The 19,329-nt window shown below is 47.7% G+C and overlaps 1 protein-coding gene across 3 annotated transcripts in view; it reads right to left on the reverse strand.

The window, feature by feature from the left end:
• NRP2 (neuropilin 2) overlaps positions 1 to 19,329 on the reverse strand; it is a 117,463-nt gene that overhangs the window by 28,235 nt on the left and 69,899 nt on the right. For all 3 annotated transcript variants that reach the window (XM_004674358.2, XM_004674362.2, XM_012727060.1), the window contains exons 12-15: positions 16,427 to 16,567; positions 4,886 to 5,148; positions 3,231 to 3,327; positions 2,020 to 2,040 (exon numbers count right to left, since the gene is read on the reverse strand). In XM_004674358.2, coding sequence (XP_004674415.1) covers positions 2,020 to 2,040; positions 3,231 to 3,327; positions 4,886 to 5,148; positions 16,427 to 16,567 — 522 coding nt within the window. The remainder of the gene's footprint in view (positions 1 to 2,019; positions 2,041 to 3,230; positions 3,328 to 4,885; positions 5,149 to 16,426; positions 16,568 to 19,329) is intronic.

Consider the following 19,329-nt stretch of genomic DNA (forward strand, 5'->3'; position numbering starts at 1 on the left):
CCCATTCTCAATTCTGAACCCACTTTTGACTCTATTCCTTGGTCAAGTCTCTGTTCCCCAAGATTTGGTTTCCTCCTTCCAAAGATGCCCAGCTCCTCTCAGGAGAACCACCAGCCAGCCAGTCCATGCCACTCACCAATTGCCTTGGCTTAACCCACAACCAGCCCCTTAGGAGCGCCTGAAAATTCTTACCTTCAAGTCACTGAGCTCTGTGTTTATTTTGGCTAAACGAGCACTGTGGCTCAGATGATATTTTATTTATATATATTTTATAAGAGAACATGACTGGACTGTGAAGCCTCACGGTAAACACAGCCTCAAGGAGAACACATGCACCCTGGTTTGTTTGTTCTGGGATGGAAACAAAGCACTTTGCCACCGTACTTGTCAGTCACAGACCCAGACACGCATGCCCACACGGAGCAGGGTCTGCGGCACTGTCATACGTTAACCAGCCTTTCCTGGGAGCTTGGAGTCTCGACAACCAACCTGAGTCAGGCGACAACGACACAGCAGATGTCACTTCCCCACCATGAACATTACCTTGGATCCTGAAGGTTAGAACCTGAATTCAACTGCAATCCAAGTCATTCGTTTTTGATCTCAGCTTTCCTTCTAATACTTTAGGTTCACATTAACATCAGTCTCAAACCCAGAGTACCAGCATAGGCATGTGAATACTCTCGATACTTATAATGGGCAATGGGGCATGGGGATAGGTTTAGGGAGGCGAAGAAGGGTGAGAAAGAAGAAAAGATAATCGATGCTGGTCTGTCATTCCTGACTCAGCCTCTCTTCCTCATCTACGGTCTTAGAGCCGTGGGTGCTGAGTGGCAAATTAGGCAAGATGATTTGGAATCAGAGAGCGTATCTAGGTGGCAAATCAGGAATTCATCTCTTTCCAGCCAGGAGCTGGACAGATTAATGAGAGTGACGATAACCGGTCTAGACTTCAGATATAAAAATGATTTCCCTTATCTCTGAAATGCTGTCAACCATGGGTTAGGGGCAGCCAGTAATAATAGTCACAGCCACCCTCACCACTATTTGCGTAAAATAAGCTACAAAAGGCTGTGGCTGGGAGAGGATGCGTGCTTTCATACTGAGGACAAGTGCATCGAAGGCCACAGAGTGGCTTGGAAACCCAGTATTAGAGACACAATCACAGTGTCAAGTAACCAGCTTGCAAAGAGAACAACACGTAAAACCCAAACCTAAGGACACAAATGGAACCATCACCCCAAGCTGGGCCGCGTTACCCCCTGGGTAAGGCACGCATACCAACTTTTTGCTCTCTACACTCTACTTGCTTTATTGGCTAGAAAAGTATCCTTCTGTTTCCCAGTCGTGTATTAAAAGTGCTCTAATTGCAGTCATCAAATGTACTTCCTATTCTGTTCATGCAACTCCAGCTCCTAAATGCGGCAACTTTTCTTCTCCTCCTCAAGATTATTGTTCTTTCTTTCTGTCTTTCCCCTAATTTTCTTCCTCACCAAACTGCCTGCCACTGTACCTCACTGTGCATTAATTGAGACTGCTGCCTTGGTGCCCTGCAACTGGAAAGAAACACTCTTCAGGCTAAAATAAATCATTGCCACCTCATTTCACTTTTAATTTACTACTGATTTTTTTTTTTTTTTTGTTCAGTCTCCCCGCTGCCTCTCCTTTCTCACCACTCACGCATTTTCAGCCTCATTGCTCCCCGTTGGACAATGCAAGGCTGAAAGGTTTATCTGTAACCTATTTGTCTCTATTATAGGTTTCTAAACTTTAATTAAACAAGAGACAGTGAGGATCTCAATCCCCTTTTCCCAGTATCTGCAGGTGTTGTGGGTGCCATCTAGTGGCGGGAACGTGTGTTGTCTATTGATATTTTCTCAGGAGATTTGTCCAGGGGTTTATTCCCACCACCAAACTCACATCCCATGGGGAGGGGGAGGAAAAGGCATGCAAAAATTAAGTATCATATATATACATACATACATACATATATATATATGTTACCTTTAAAATTCTCACCTGCAAAAGCTGAGATGGGTTCTAGGAAAAAAAAAAAGAAAATTTTGGGTTACTGTAGGAGGCAAAAACGAAACACGCAAACGCAGGGTATGAGAAAGACAATGTCCATTAAGTTTTTTCTTTCTTGTAATGCCCCATGGAAAGTGTCCCACGCCCTCCACATGCTCTAGACCGTGTCTAACACATCATCATTGTGGGGGGCGGGTGGGTGGAGAGAGATCCTCAAAGTTGCTTTGGAACAAAAAGTCCTTTATGGAGTAATGGGTCCCTGAAGCACTGTAATCAGTCACTTACCACTGATTACTTTCTCAGAGCCTGGATTACTTTTAGATGCCCGGGTTGCCTGAAGGGATGAGGGCGTCCCAGGTGCTGTTGACATCATCGGGCACACGCACACCGGGACAGAGTGCCAAGAAAAGCACCCGGTGAGTTATTACAGTCACTGTGACTGAGAGCAGATCTCACTCCTTCGGGTTCCCTCTGGATCCAGGAATGTGGATGGATCTAAGGGAAATGGTCAGGGTCCCCTGGGGTGAGCTGGGTCCAGTGGGCATCTCGGGGCGGGGGGAATGAGGGGGCTTGGCTGCTCATCTCTTCTGTCCAAGGTGACAGTGATGGTGTCCTTCCTGTACTGGACACCTGGCATGTGATATTTAATCTTATAGTCTCTCTGGGGTTTTGGGATTAGAAGTTTTAGCTTTAAAGCAAAATCTAAAACCTGATTTCATATGCCATAGTTTGTGCCCTGCAACTCATTCATATAAACGAATGACTTGGGTAATTGTGCTATCACTCTGATATAACATATGTACTATTTTTGCTCACTAGTGAAAGGCTTCCATTAAATCCACCAAACCTCTCCAGCATGTAATTCTGACTGGCAGTTGCTCTCATCCTCTAGCATTTTCTTTGCTAAAAGCTGAAGTCAGATGATGGGGTCTTGCCACCTCGAATCTTCATATACATAGTGCATGTCTATTTCTGAATGGGAAAGGGGTAGAAGACTTTGCCCCATCTCACACCTCTCCCATTCTGGATGCAGCCTAGATACAAATATACACAAACCTCCCTTCCCGTACAGGCTGTCTCTGCCCTGGCGGGGGTGGAGTGGGGGTGGGGACAACTGTGGTTGGAAACGATGTGCAGCTTCCTCTTGTATATCCCAGTCCTGGTATCTCCTTTGGAAGAACTACAGAAAGACAGTCACGTACCCATACAATTCTCCAGCGGGACATCAGTGCTTATCCGAATGTCATCAATGGCAATTTCTCCCGAACGTCCTTTTCCTATAACTCCCTCGAACACGATCTGGAAATCAGAAGAACAAGAGCCATGGTTAACTGAGCTTCCCAGCCCACGCAGTGCAAAGGTTTCCAATGTTCTGTTAATTGCAGCTTAAACCTCATACGTGCCTATGCGTGTGCATACCTGTGTGTTGGGGGGGGACGGTGTGTGCATGTAGGTGCGTGCCTGTTACTGCACCTGGCCCACATTTGCTGACCACATGGCTACAGCACTTGAGGTCTTAATTTAAAGAATTAGCTCAAATCAAAAGCATGTATGAAGGGATTTAAAAAATATATATAACTGAGTGATGGATATTGTTGTCCAGTAACTGGAATATACTGATTAAAAGGATGACAATCAGGGCGTGTTTAGAGAAGGGCTGAAGTTTCTCTAGCCACTCTTGAGGCTCCTTTCTCATAAATCTTTCACATGATTCAATCCAGATATTTGAAAACACAGAACACATGAGCAGGTGGGGATCAGGTGAGAAATACAGTGTATAGGTTCAGCCTGCCTTGGGGTAACACTGTCTTAGGATGCCATTATTACAACTGGGAGGGAAAAGATGTGTCCTTCCACTACAGTTCAGAGGACACCTCTCTGTGCCTGTGGCACAGGACAGTTACAAAACCCATTAAGTCAAGACTGTCTTCCCAAGCAGCTCACCATCTAATGGGTGAGACAAAAATGCAAACAGATACTTACAGTTCACTGCATTAAGGTTCCTAAGTGGGCACACAGGTGGGGGCAGGTGGACCTGAGGACACCGTACAACCTGGGGAGTGACCGCACACTGCACACAGCAGCCCCGCCACGCTGTGGTCTTCAATCATTCCTCATTCTCACCCTCCCCAGGTTCTCTCTGCAAACTAGCACATGTCCTCTGGCAAGCTGAGCGAGCAGTTGGCTGCCTCACTAGCCATCTGTTGCTGCTTCTCGTCTGGGGAAGAGCAGGTTAATGCTTTGGCTGGTTCTCAGTCACCTCTTCCACAGTGCGTCTACTCCTACCCAAGTTTCAGCCACAGCTGTGCATACCCATCTGTGCCTCAGTATCTCTACGTGGGGCAGATAATAGAAGGCAACTCCTGGAGAGCTGGGAGAGAAACCTCATCTCAGCGACTTGGCTGGTTGGCTATTGAGTGCCCTTTCCTGGGTTTGCACTCTCTGGGGCAGGTCTGGGAGGTTATTCCCTGCTCCTCCAGAGTGGGAGGGGCTCTCCCCTTGTGGATGGAGGGTTTTGTTTGTTTATTTCCTTGGCTTTGGGGTCCCTTTGTTAGCCTATCTGATAGCAATCTGAAGTAAAAAGAAGAGAAGAAACAGTTGCTGGAGACGATTTCAGCAATATAATAGGTAATAGGAGGAACAAAGAACCAAGTCTGGGTGTAGAGATAGGCACATTCTGAATAACAAATAAGAGTGTCATTTAGTTGCCATGGCAACATGAGAAACACAATGAAAACAGCAGGCTTAACCACGTTTCCTAATGATGAATGGGCACGGCCCTTTGAAAGGTTCAGATACAGATCACCAGGACTCCCTCCAAGGGGATCTCCGCACCCCTCTCCCCTCACCACTGCACCTGATACTCCATGTCGTAGCTGGGCAAGATGATCCGCCCGTGCTTCCACTCGTTGCCCTGGTCCTCGCGGATCACCCACAGGAGTTTGCTCTCCCGGCTGGCTTCGCGCACCACCTGCAGCGCCACCCCGCGGTCGCCCGTGGCCTGGTACTGGAACTCCATGCACACGGGGCTGCGCAGCAGGTGCACCGGGGGGCTGATGAGCCGGCCGTACTGGCCCTCCCTCCCGCCGTCGCTCTGCAGTCGCAAGAAATTCCGGTCATCTGGGGTGGGGGGGCGGGGAAACAAACCCAAAGGGTTCAGGTCAACACGTGGTGGAGACACTAGTTTGAAATGAAGCCTCCTCCGGGGGCCTCAGCTAGACCAGAATTGGGTTCCTGGTTGCCCTGGCCCTGGCCCTTTCTTGGGGCTCCTTCGGAGCCTTGATTCCCATGCTGCATCCTCTTGAAGCCCTTTCTGAGACTTAGGTCAAGTCGGCACCCTGCCTTTTTGCCCCACCACACTCTGCACACCACCTGCACAGTTGGCCTTACGCCTTCACTGGTTTGTCTGTGCCCCTCTTCTCCTAGCCTTGCAGAGGCCAGACCCATATGTTATTTATCATTGGCTTCCCCAAAGGGCCAATGAACTGAATTACAAGGGGACAGTTTATCGCGATTGAGACGGCTGCTAGGCTACAGGATGGGTCTGGCCAGGTGGTTGATCCCTTTGTCATCTTGACTGGACACGTCCCAAATGGAAGATACTGAAACCCTTCTGTCTCCTCCTGGTCACTAGGGATACCTGGGCTCCAGTGCCTGCAGTTCGGAAGCTCAGTACTGACTTCAAGTGGAACAAGGGGTGGTGATCAAGGAGGGGTGATTCAGGGGGCCTGACACACCAGGCCCTTCTCTGCCGAGCCTAGGGAGCTCTGCACTTGGCCTTCTTCAAAGAGCCCCACAAACACAGCTCCAGTGATAACAGGTGTTGTCATCATCATTGGTCAACGCTATGTGTTCAGCAGAGAACACACACATGTCGGGAAATCAAGGTTTCACTCTTCCAAATGTTTGGAGAGTGGGCCTTCTGGCTGACTAGCTATCAAATACATCAGAAGTGGCATGGAAGACTGAGCTTCCACTGCTGCTGGCAGACCTCAGGCCTTGCCACACAGGTATGGGTAGCAGCAGCTGAAATCCAACTCACGCAGAACCATTCGGGAAGCTTGTACGAGGGCTCAGTGGCATGGAAGGAGGAAATCCCACTGCCTCTTTCTGGTTCCAAAACATCTTTAGCCGAGTACTTCTGCGAGATGGCAAGGGCACTTTTGCACCATGGATCCAGCACAACAGACACCTCAGATCATGTTCATCTGAGACCCTGTGCACAGATTTCCTACTCAACATGGACAATCAAGAGGGCTTCTCTGGGAAAGACTGGGAAGAGCCAGAACAGAGATCTACAGGGCTCTCTCTGGACCACTGATAAACTGCTGCTTCTCCTTCTGACCTCAACTTTCTAATGAGACCTGGGCCTGTGACAATCCTCCAACCGGTGGCCTGGAAATAGCTCCTTCCTTGCTGGCTCCCCTCAGCCCCTACATGCGGAGTCTCCGGGATTATTGCTTCAGAAACTACTTTCCCCTGAAGTCAACCTAGATTAGTGCAGGATGCAGAGTTGGGGTTATAGTTTGTGTCTCTGTAACCGTCCAGAGCATGTCTGTTCTGCACCCCACAACCTGAGACCTCTTTATGGCCAAAATTAGCACAGATGACTAGGCAGCTGCCCAAAGGGGACACTTTCAAGGTTGGGGTCTGCTGAGGGAGGAAACCCTGGTGCCACAACAAGACACTCAAAGAGCTTCACAACCTATGCTTCCCCTATCAGGTCTTATTACTTCTGCAATTAACACAAATAATTATGTCATATTCGTATAATGCTCTACAGGTTGCAAAAGCACATTGGTACGCATTACTTCATTTCATCCTTGCGGTGTGCTTATGAGTTAGGTCTTAATAATATTACTTGGCACAGGATGAAGACCCTGAGGCCCAGAAAGCTTCCTGGGACTTGTCCACGTAGCGGGACTAGCATTTCAGCTCTGACACTGTACCTTGCCCCCAGCCCATGTCACTATTGAAAGCAAACTGGCTGACGGGGCCTGTGGCCTTTCTCCTCTTACCTGTAACCTTACCTCCCTTCCGACTCTGCCTGGCCTGCCTCTTTTGCTTGTTCTAACCATTCTAGCACATTCAACATTATCTTCCTCTCTTGTCATCACAATTTGAGATTTTCTCCTTTTTAAAAATTGTATTTATTTATTTATTTGTAACTGTAGGTAACACTGGTTCACAATGTGTATGTGTGATTTGAAGGCATAGCAGAGACTTGAGGCCATTTTGCATGCGTGTCAGCAGGTAAGCACACTGCCTTGCAGAATAATTTGACTGCCCCAGTCCGGCTATGTAAGGGGTAATACTACTTCTTCCTCCTGCCCCTGCCCCTGCCCCGACAACACTATCAAGGAAAATCTCTACAACACTAGTCAAGGCAACTGTGTTCTCGTGAATCAACAGTAAACATAAGAATAAAGAATTATACCAGTCTATAGATTGACAAAAGGACACAGAGAGAACAGTCTGGTAATCCTGAAGCCTCATGTAATCTCTCCATAATTCCCTTTGTCTCCTGAGCCAACAGCCCTTTCCAAAGGTGAGGTGAACTAGTAATAGGGTGACTGGTGGAAGTCCCAGTCTGCTGAGCTACTGTGAGCACCCTTCAAAAGCTCATGCTCCAGTCATTTCCAAGCTCTTACTGTTTCCACCTCATATAAAAGGAAACCAGATTTCAGAGACTTATTATTCAGCCTTCTTCCTTCACAGTTTTACAAATAAGACCCACTTGCTGTCTGAAAATTGCTTGGCAGAAATACTGTCACTTGTGTGAATTTACATTCTTAAGCAGCAGGGGAACCGTAGCATAATGGTTAGAATTTAGTACGGAAGATGTGTGTGGAGGTGTAAAGAACGGAGTGCCTGGATTTTGTCTGAGTCTGTCCTAGCCACACAGCCTGTGACAATCAGGCACAATAGGCCAAAGGTTTCACAGGCTACCTTGCCCAGGGCCCTGAGATAGCCTCTCCTCGCCTCCCTCTCTGGCACAACGAGATGATAATCACTCTGCATGATTTAAGGGGCCACTGGAAGACCGGGGAGTTAATGCTGGTGGCGTGCTAAGCACGAGCCGCTGAAGGATCATAATTCAGTGCTGACATCTGAGCTAATCCACTAGTTTGCAGAATCTCAAGACAAGCAGGCCTCTGAATTTCACTTAGTTAAATCATTTGTGCCCCACTTGTCTGTTAAATGCTATGAGCTCAAGGGAAGAAAGAGGATATGTAAATTTAAAGAATTAGCAGTAGACATCAGTCAGAAGGACGTTGCACTGCGAAACTTCCCTGCCTGTCACCGACAGAAGTCTGATTAGAACCAGGGCATCATAAAGGAAAGACTCATACCAGACAAACGGCTTACACGGGAGTGGTGGAGAGGGCAGGGGAGGGAAAGCAGAGGCAAGAAAGTGGACGTTAACTAAGCACCTACTATGTACCAGATAGTGCCCTGCAGGCTTTATCTGCCCTTAACCAACATAATCTAAAACTGTGAAAAAGCTATTATTTTCCATTTTTTTTTTTTGTTTTAACAGCCTAGGCTCAGAGTTGAGTAACACACTGGCTATCTCTGTGGGAGTGAGGAAGGACATGAGCCCCGTCAGTGGGAAGACCACCAGCAGCTGCACTCTGGCAGGGCTGGAATCCTGGCCTCCTGTTCACTACTTTTTTTTTTTTTTTTAAGATTTATTTATTTATGCATACAGAGCTGGGGTACATGCCAGAGGTGCAGGGGTATTGAGAGGTTTCACCAGAAACAGAGCGGGGAGCAGACAGGCAGATCTACTGAAATACACTGCTGAGGGGAGCAGTGGGCAGGTCAGGAGAGGTTTGCCACACTGTGTGGGTCACCTCCCTGGCCGGGGATCAAACTCGCTGCAGTGGCTTCGGAGAGCTTCATGATGCAGTGCTTTAATCTGCTGCACCACCAGAGAGGACCCTGTTCACTAGTCTTTTAAGGCCTCAGTCTTTCTAGGTCAAAACTAGAATAACAGCATTACTGCAGAGGACTTTGGGGAAGAGTAAGTGGAAGGAGCTGTGTGAAGGGTTTTGCACAGTAACAGGGACACAGTAAGAGCTCAATGAAGTCTATTCCTAGTAGTGCCATTATCTGTCTACCTCTACAGTGCCCGCCTGATGCTTTTATCTCTAGAAAGAATAAGGGTCAAAAGAGCACCAATCATCTGGAAAGGCCAGCTGGGGCTGGCCAGAGGAAGTGTGGTTTGACCTGAGGACCGAAAAGTGTGTTCTGGGAAATGGTTCCCAGACTCGCCTAAGCCCAGAACTAACAGCCCTGAGCTGCGCACAGCGCACTTCTCCCTCCTCGCTGCTCACGGCAATCCACACAGCATGACATCCGAAAAAACATGACCTGGGAATGACAGTGGGGCCTCACCAGCCTGACAGCCCAGAGGACTTCTGCTGAAATGCCCTCTCGTACAGCTGTCCACCCTCTTCTTGAAATTCTCCAGAGAAGGGCTCTCCCTGGTGGCGCAATGGGTTAAAGCACAGCACTAGGAAGCTTGCGGAAGCCACTGCAGCACGAATTTGATCCCTGGCCAGGGAGCTGACCCACATGGCGTGGCAGATCTCTCCTACCCCGCCCACTGCTCCCCTCAGCAGTGTACCTCGTCCATCTGCCTGTTCTGCTCCCCACTCTGTCTCTGGTGAACCCTCTCACCCACCACACTTCTGACTTATACCCCAGTTCGTAAGCATAAATAAAACTAAACAACAACAACAAAATTCTCCAAAGAAGGGGTTTCGGCAGGTCCCATAGGCCATGTGTTTTCTGTGTCACAACCCTAGGTGGCAGGAACTTCTCAGATTCAGTTTTAAGTCCTCTTGCTGTCACTTAGCCACACATCCTCTTTCTTTCTTGATGGCACACAGCCAGTTTCTGTCCTCTGACTTAGGAACGTTTTCACCCACAAAAAATCAACAGCCTTAGTTCACTTCCTCAGGAAACACAACTCTGGCTCCTCTAAATGTCCCCTTCCAGGCTGGGAGGTGGCAGGTCTCCCCTGACCCTTCTCTAAGCTAAGAGCTTCCGTTCTCTCAAGGCACAGCACCACCTATTTGCTGTATGGCACGTGTGCTGTAAGTGAAGTTGGCTCTTCTAGAATATTGCAATTTATGGCTCACTACTGCCAGACACGGAGATAGCAGCCCCTACTGATTATGCAATAGAGCAAGGGCTGGCATGGTATGGGTGGGCCAGTGTATGCTCTTCCTTAGACTCTGAGGAAAAGCCCTTTGGGTTGCCTGAAGATGACAGCTAGCCAGGTAGGACCCTGCAGCCTGGAGGCTGTCTTCCTGCTCTTGGAGCTGATGGTAGTGATGCTGGGAATGGACAGCTTCCAACAAAAAGACAATGGAAAAGAAATATGTTCAGTTACTTAAATAGAATGAAAAAATCATGTCCAGAGATATAATCCCTCTTTTCCCAGACCTGACATTCTCAGGAGGCATTTTGTGAGGTTCTTTACTCAAAACATCTGTTGTCGTCCTTGCTATAGGGAAAACAATCTCGTGGGAACCCACAACAGGGATTCAAAAGGGCAGTAAGGAAATGCAGAGGACAAGGTCATTCAGGTGTTTGAACCTGCTGCCATCTCTGGGAAGGGTCTCCGGGTATTTCACCCGGTGATTAATGGCTGCCCTGGCTTCAGCTGCCTAAGCATGTGTGACCATGTGACAGCAGACAACCCACCAGCAACAGCAAACGCTGTGTCTGCGCCCTACCAAACTCTGAGGTAAATCACCAGTTCGATCCTCCTGACTATGGCAAAGCCAAACCCCATCTGTCAGACACACACATCTCTGGGCTGGCATCTTGCCCTCCCACTACCACAACCATCTGAAAGCGTATTTAGTGCTGCAGGAGAGGTAGGGTCTTTGTAGGTCATGCTTAAAACATGAGTCAGCCCTCGGCTGACAGCAAGGTCAGTCTGTTTCTGCTAAAGCCCTCAAATTAACAACCAGTTAAGGGAAATACTGATTTGGGATCAACTCAGCAGAATGTTCTTTAGGTTTACAACTGACCAATCTTGTGGGACACTTGAGGTTTGGGGCCCAGTATTTGCGGGAATTTCTCAGACTTTATTTTGGTATGCCAGTTTTCGAAAAGGCTGGGCAATTTAGGTGGTTTGATTCCTCTGGCTCCTACATTGTCAATCCACATACAACAGGGGAACTCAGCCAATCATGACTTTCAGAAAGAGGGAGGAACAGCTCCTCCTCTCTACTGCTGCCTTTCCTACAAAGTCAGAGATGTTTTTCAGTCTTCCTTAAAGAAGGGGCTCTATGCTTTCCTTTTCTAGCTGAAGTTATTCTTTGAATATTGGCTTTCTTTTAGTCAAGCTGCTTCTGGTCTTTAATTACCTTTCATGGTCTAAGCCCAAGATGTCCCCATCTTGGTTATTTGCACGGGCTGCAAAGCCCTAGCCAAGCCACAGTAACCTTTTTCTGAAGTAATTCAAGCAAATGCCAACCCCAAGCCTGGACTGTGTATTACCGTAAGTTGCACCTATAGGGAAGGCCTTAGATTCAGAGTTGCTTTTTAATTCGGAGTCACAAGGAACTCACAGCAAAAACTGAAGGCCATAAAACCAAGTTCACTCATCCATTATTTTCTTTGACTTCACCACTGTCATCCACCCACCCACACTGAGTCTTCTCGTGTCAAGTCTCACAGTAAACCCATGTTGGTTCTCCATTCTCATGGTGTTTATGGAATGTCCCAAACAAAACAGCTCCATGAAAGTCAACAAGTCTACTGTTTGCATATGATGGAGCAGTCACCATTTGTAAAACTTGAATATTTCAAAACAAGAGGATTCTTGACTTATTCTACTAGAGTTTGAACTTGTGTTTGAACTAAAGCCTGTAGGTTCTGTTCTCTCAGTCCAGTGAACAGAATGCTAGGCAGTCAAAGCACCACTGTTTAGAAGGGCAGAACGGCACAGTATTACACATAATACTGGTTTTAATCAGTCCATGATGTGACATTACTGAAATGAAGTAATACAGTGATCGTACCTCACCAGATCAGCAAATGTATTCAAGACCCAATATGAGGGTTGTGAAGCTGCCCTGACTTGCTACCTTTTAGCCCTAGCTTTTTGTCTTATCTCATTCCTTATGATGATGATGATATTGTTGTGTTACTTAGGACATGCTTTTTATTGAATGAAATAATCTTATGCCATCTGACATTACGCCACTTGCTGACTTTATTACAGTTGCCCACAGAGTTAGAGTGACACAGTGATACAACTATGAGCCACCAAACACTCCCAACACAGGATCAAGAGAAGGCATGTCCCCCTAATAACTTGGTTCTTGGTTTACACTAAACCAGGGAGCAACAGCATGGACAAGGGCCTCGAAGTTACCTCCACATTTGTCAGTGCCCGAAGGTTCCAGACCAAGCCCACCTTGGGTGATGAGGGCCAAACACTGCATCTGTGCCACCCAATAGAGTGGGCTGTTAGCGCTTGAAATGTGTGGCAAATTTTCACTTTAAAGGTTTATGCTTGCAGAACTGGGGTACAGGCCAGAGGTGCAGGGGTAGTAAGAGGATTCACCAGAGACAGAGTGGGTAGCAGAACAGGCAGACTGATGAAGTACACTGCTGAGGGGAGCAGCGGGCGGGTCAGGAGAGGTCTGCTGCGCCATTTGGGTTAGCTCCCTTGCCGGGGATCAAACCTGTGCTGCAGTGGCTTCAGAGAGCTTCATAGTGCAGTGCTTTAACCCGCTGTACCACCAGGGAGGGCCCTATCTTTCATTTTAATTAATTAAAATTAAATAGCCACCAGTGGCCAGTGGCTACCAGACTTAACAATGCAGTTTTAGCTACTCGGGCTCCCTATTTCAATTCAAAGGATTTTTCCCTTTTCTTTAAGGACCTGAATCTGATCTTCCTCAAAACTGTGCTCAACACACTTGAGGATGTTTGTAGAAAATGTGGTGGCTCCCGCTAGGGGACACGCTTTCTGTGTCATTGTAGCTACTGAGAAAAGGCAAAGTGGCTTCTGGAACATGGGACTGATTCCTCTGAGCCACAGGGGTCACTGAATTTGGAACAGTGTCCCCAGGGGCTGGAAAGAACACACTCCAACCTTCTAAGCCACAGGCAAAAAGCTAAAAAAAGAAATTCTGAGTGGCTTGAAAGAGGAGCTTGAAAAACAAAAACAGTGGTATGAAATCAGTGGGTGTCTTGTCAGCCTTAAGCGACCATAACCACCGGCCAAAAGAACAGAACTAATTGCTTACTTAAAAGGAAAAGAAAAAAAGAGAAAGAAAAAACAACTAAATCAGAAATATCTAAGGAATGTAAGTAGTTTTCACAGACACTTCCAATCAAACAGCCTGTGTATGATATTTCAACATAGCTATCTCCTTCCCCCCCCTTTTTTCCCTTTCTCTCCTACCCTTGTTCTTTCACATCTGATGGAGACACCTCCTAAATTTCATTAGTTTTGTTTATGTCTCAAATAAAGGGGATAAAAGAGTAGCAGGCTTCTCCTAAGAAGTTTACTGGAGTTCTCTTTGTAGAGTGGCATAGCGGGGTGACCCGGGGTTTCAGGTTGGATCTGGAAAGTCCAGCAGCTGAACCCATGGGCATTTGCCCTGCCCCTAGCCAACACAGCTGTTTCCTTTCTCCCAACTGCTCCCCTCAGCACCCCCACCCTTTTTTTTTTTTGAAGAAAGGACCACCCTGAACCGAAAGGGCTTTCTATCTTCTCCAGTTCAGCCTGTCTGGCCTGGTGGCCAGCCTGTCCAGGAGAAGCAAAGTGGGAAATGCTGCAAATGAGTTTTAAAACCACCAGAGGACGGAGGGAAGGGCTCAGAGAGCAATATTATGATTTTGTTTTCTGGAGGCAGGTTACAAGTACCACTTTTCCAAACTTCAGGGATTCCTCTGGAAGAGGAAAATAATTATTTTCCTTCTCGATATCTTAAGGGAGAAACAACACCAGATCTCTCAGTTCCTCATGGCCCTAATTTTCTTTCTGTCCCCATCCATTCAGCTAAAGATTGGAATTCTGCCCGCTTTGCAAACTCGCTCTGAAAAGGCCTCCCTAACCGCAGGGTGTAATGAATCAACTAGAATGAGGACAAGGACTAGAATTCCCAACCAGTAGCTAGGGTCAGCTGGCCCGGAGTCAGGTGAGGGCAGGGTTTGGACAGGGGCAGTAGAGGTGAGCAGGCAGAGGGCCAGAAGTCAGGCCAGAGGCGAACGCAGAGGAACGTCAGCTCTCTCAGAGGTGTCACTTGCTAATTGGTGGCTTTGTAGCCTGGACAGAGCTGGCTTCAGAAAATCTGCTTAGAAGAGTACAAGGGAGGGCGCTGGAATTATTAGAAAGAACCTGAAGATGGAGCCTGACTAGGAGCCAGCAAATCTCGGCCCTGTGTGTCACTACAGCCCTTTATCCAAGTTCTTTGCCAAGCTGCTTGGATACGCACATACCCCACAAACACAGGTATGGTATGGAGACACAGCACACAATCACATACACATTCATACATAAAACTCACAAACATACCTATATTTACACACATCTATACAAACACACAAACCCACAGACCTCTGAAGAAACACAAACATACTGATATAACCTACAAGCACATATAAACACTGTGTGTCCACAGATACACACCCCACAAACCTTCTTCATGTTCAGATCAAAAGTGGGGTTGGAAAAAACAACCAATTAATTGGACCAAGTCTCAAAGGAGAGGAAATGAAATGAAAAATCCAGCCTGGGTTATAAAAATAAGTATTTTTTTTCCAACGTGCAGGAGGCTCATTATATTAATTAAACATTATTGCAGTGAACGAGAGGGGGGAGGGTGATTAAGGCTGGGATGAGGGTAAGTGTTCTCTCCTGCTGCCCGAGGCTGTGGTGATCTTCAGATATTAATCTCTCTGAGCACTCAAAAGCTGAAGAGATAAACACTTGAAATATGAAAATGTTTTTCTCCAGAGCAGACGCTGTGACCCTCGGGGAAAGCAAGTGCGTCAGGAGGCTGGCCCTTGCTGTCCTCACCGAATCTGTCCTCTGCTGTCCCCTGGGGACAGGGGACCCATCCGGTCCCTAGGGGGAGAGGCAGCAGCTTGGTGAGGCGTGCGGAAGGGGCGTTCCCATCCCCCTTTCACTCCCTAGTCCTGCGGCATTTGATCTACTAATTTCCAGAATTAACCCCTTTCCTCTCAAATCCTTTGGGTGTCTCAAGTCCAGACCAAGGGTGTGGGAAAACTGAAAGCTAATGAGTGGTGTACGAGAGCCAACACATACCAGCTTGTTAAACTTTCTGGGATTTTGCAAGCCAGTTGTTAAGCACAATCATTACTGAAAATTAAATGATATAAAGTTACAAGGAAATAAATTCTCTAAGAGCTAAAGGCAACAAATTATGAAAACTCTTAACGCTTTCTCATTTTAATACATTTTACCAGCATCGATGCTCCCTGAGTTATTTAGAGCTAGTGCATCTGTCCCCTGGGGGGGGGGTGTGTGTGGAACCTACTTAATGCTGTGTGACGGCACTTCTCAACTCTACCGCCCGATGACATCATGTTGGTTGTTTGAATTCCACCACTGTGGGAGTATTGACACCACCAAGAGTGGCGAATATTACAAGGCAGACTTTTTCCTTTTAGTCCCCAGAGAGCTGGCTGTTAAACTTTTACCAGAGCGCCACTGTCTAAGCATGCGACAGCAGGTACAGCACACAACTTTTGCTGTTCACCAGGGCTGACGGCAAGCCCTCCCCCATCAACAGAGCCAGAGAGGTTTCTGGAGCTCGGCCCTCTGCAACCAAAAGGGAGGCTTAATCCAGCAGTGCTGGCAGCAGCACCCTCCAGGAGGCCAAGTGCCAGGCGGCTGGGCTAGACACCCACGGGTGTGGCAGGGTTTCAGCCCCTGCCTTGGTTTGCTACAGAAGCGATGAAAGCCTTCGAGAAGTGTAAGTCACACTCAAGGCCAAGGCCGGTGGTGTCCTAATGAGCCATTTTAGGAACAATACCCAGCCTGGAACTGAGAAGAGGCTCTGTGATGGTGGAGGCCATGCTGGCGATGGGAACAAGGGGACATTGACTGCCCATCTCCTAGGACCTCCCCACGGCTCCTTCTTCCTTCCTCTTCTTCCTTTTATCTTGGCTTCCCGCGATCCCTCCCAGCCTCCACTGTAATCACAGAGAGGGCCAGGCACCGCCAAGCAGCTCTGCTGTGGGTGGGGTGACGTGAGCAGACGGCAGCGGTTTGCGGGCAGAGGGCAGAGACGGCTCTGTGGTGAGAAGTCCTGAAGCTTGTCAGGGAGTCTGAGCTGGCAAACTGGAGTAGGCTGGCCTGAACTCTTTCCTCCCTGAACTCTCCAGGGCCTACCTGGAAATGTCCGGTCGTTCGGGCTGGAGGGGCTGGTCCAGGTGCTTCTGAGCCACTTGGCGCTGTCGTACATCCACCCACAGGGCTCCTCCGGGAAATCAAAGTTGCAATTGAATCCTGAAGGGAGCTGCAAATCTTTGTCTAAAAGGGGAGAGAAATGCAAAGGAAAGCAACTGAAATGGGTTCAGAGAACAGCCACAGTGGTGCTATTTCAATGGCTGGCAAAGCCTAAGTGGAGAACCGAGAAAGAAGTGGCTGCCTTGCTTATTCATTTAACTCATCTTGGCGATGGCTGGCTTTCAGGTCAGCCTTTGGTCTCATCCTTCCCAGGCAGGAAAGCCAAGCCTGCCAGTGGTTCCCATAGTAAGTAATTATAAATGAGGCCGCCAAATGGCTTCGGGCTCTACTCAGCCTCTTCTGTCCACCTCCGAGAGAAGACAAATGTGAAAATCGCTGTTCCCGCAATGCCAGAGAAGAATGTCTCCTCAGTGCCTCAATGGTGGGCTGGCTCCTGCCAACCTGCTTCTGAGAAGTGAAGGGGCCGCCCATTAGCATCCAGAGAGGCTGAAATGTAGGGGATATGCTGACCAGGGAGGAGAGAGTGACCTCAGAAACGAGGCAGCCTTGCTTTCTCCCCTTCACCCCTCTTGGGAATAGCACTCTTGTCTCAGAAGGACAGGTCAGCTTGGCATCTCCGGAGGCCGGCCTCTTGGCATGTTAGGGCGAAATGAACAGGCCAGACCAGCCAGTCGCCTGCTCAGCACCGGCCAGGAAGAACAACTTCACACGGCATCGAGTGCCTGGAAGTCAGCTCCCAGAGGCTCCGGGAGGAGCGAACACTTTCCTCACGGAAACCTAAGACACGACTACACGACTTTGTCCCATCTACTTTGTTGTTCACCTGAGTAAGCCAGAAGACTGGGCCAAAATTTCCTTTGAGATTCCACCCTGTTCTAAGCATCCACTGTGAGCTGCTTCCAACGAGATGATGAAATAGGGGGACTCCAGGAGCTGGGGGAAACAGGAACTGGAAACCCAAACATGGAGCCTCAGGGCAGCTGAGACAATGGGAAAGAGCTGGCTAATGCTGGGAGCAGGGAGGAAGTGGGGTCTTGAGCTTTCTCACTTCCTTCTCAGGGTTGCCAGAGAGGAATTTCCAGGGGGAAGGCCTAGAATGAAGGCTTGGAAATCTGAAGGGAACAAAAGACTGGGAAAACAAATTACTCTCTGAGGAGGAGACCTCACCTCTGAGGTAAGGGCCCTGCAAGAGTCGAGGTCAGACTGCCAGCAGATCTCTCTGTGCCTCCCTTCCTCAAAAGAGAATATTTAATGTTTGCCCACTCCTGGCCAAAGTCAGCTTAAATGGAGAAAAAACACATGGAATCTATTATGGAAGCATCAACCTGTGGCTTGGAAAAGTCAGCTCTCAGCCCTTACCATACCCTTCTCTCAACAATTTCTGGATTTTTATTTTCAAAAATATGGAGTAATTCAATATACCATAACTCCCCTCTAATGTTTACATGCACATTGTATCTCAGGAACAAAATTCCACAAGAAGATCTTTTGCAAAGAAAAGAGAAGGGAGGAACCACCAAAGAAACCTCAAACAAAACAAACCACTATAAACGGAGAAATTATATTAAACTTCTGAAAGTTTGCAGCAGAACTCTGAAATTTTCCTTTGGATTGCTATTTACGTAGAAAGCTCTCCTCCTGTCCTCCACCAAGTGAACTCTGCTAATCCAATATCGTATATTAACTCTCTGTGGATTCTGCTTTTGGCTCTCAAACTATCTTAAACCTGTTTTTGGAAGATTCTAGAAGTCTCTTTTCTTCGTAAAACAAAACAAGTACATTAAAATGTCAGAGTTCTGTATTCAACTACCCCTGACCAATGATGTCCCCCGCCCACACATATACAAAAGCACATTCCTAAAAGCATGTGCATTAGATTACCATTTTTCAGCCCCACAACTTCAGCATCTATTCTTGGCTTCCCTCCCACTCTTCTTTGTGGCCATGTTGTGGAGCGTCCACTCCATCAGCACCGGCTTCATGCTGTGGAGAAGCCGAACGGGCGGGTTCGACACATTTCACCTCTACCTACTGAACTGGGGCTACCTCTTTGTCTCCATCACTTCCCAGATCTCTTCTCCAATCTTCCCTCATTTTGTTTAATGAATGTTTAATAATGATCAGTAACTTACTGTAAATTGAGGCTGTCAAGCTTCAAATTCTAGCCAAAAATGCCAGGTGTCCCAAAATTTGTGGTTTCTTAGGAAAGCCGTCATATCGGGCAACCTCATAACCCAGTCGGATTAAAAAACAAAATGTGACGTATTTTCAGGCGATGCCAATTATTATTTTTATCTAATGTGGGTATGGTTAGAAGATAAACTGAAAGTGATACAGATCCCCAAGGGAAGAGGGCGACCCAAAAGGAGGAGGGCCCTGAGTGTTGAAAGTGGAGGTGTCTGTCCACGTTTCTGTACGTCACATCCTGCAGCTGGGATGTATGACAGTTGGGACTGTCACACTTTCTCAGTCAGCGATGATGACTGGCAATTAAATCACGGTTAATTGCTGAGCTCACCAATGACACAGTCCCCCGGCCTAGTTGCCCCATAACTGCCATATCTTCAACAGACTAAAGGGTGGAGACCCAGCTTTGTGGGATAAACCACTACGGCTATATGGATTCTAAGGATAAGTGATGGCTAGAACAGGAGAAGCCTTAACGGAGGAGTCCGTTTTAGGTGGGTCCTTATCTCTACTGAAGACCTGAGGATTCACACTCACAGGCCACAGGCCACAGGCTGGTTACTCTTTTATCTGAATGATTCTACCTTGGTTTTAAGTAGCCTCTGAGCACCACAAGCCTCTGAGTACCTGTCCACCCC

The sequence above is a fragment of the Condylura cristata genome, unplaced genomic scaffold (assembly GCF_000260355.1).
Source record: "Condylura cristata isolate star-nosed mole 26May11 unplaced genomic scaffold, ConCri1.0 scaffold00002, whole genome shotgun sequence".
Taxonomy (NCBI): domain Eukaryota; kingdom Metazoa; phylum Chordata; class Mammalia; order Eulipotyphla; family Talpidae; genus Condylura; species Condylura cristata.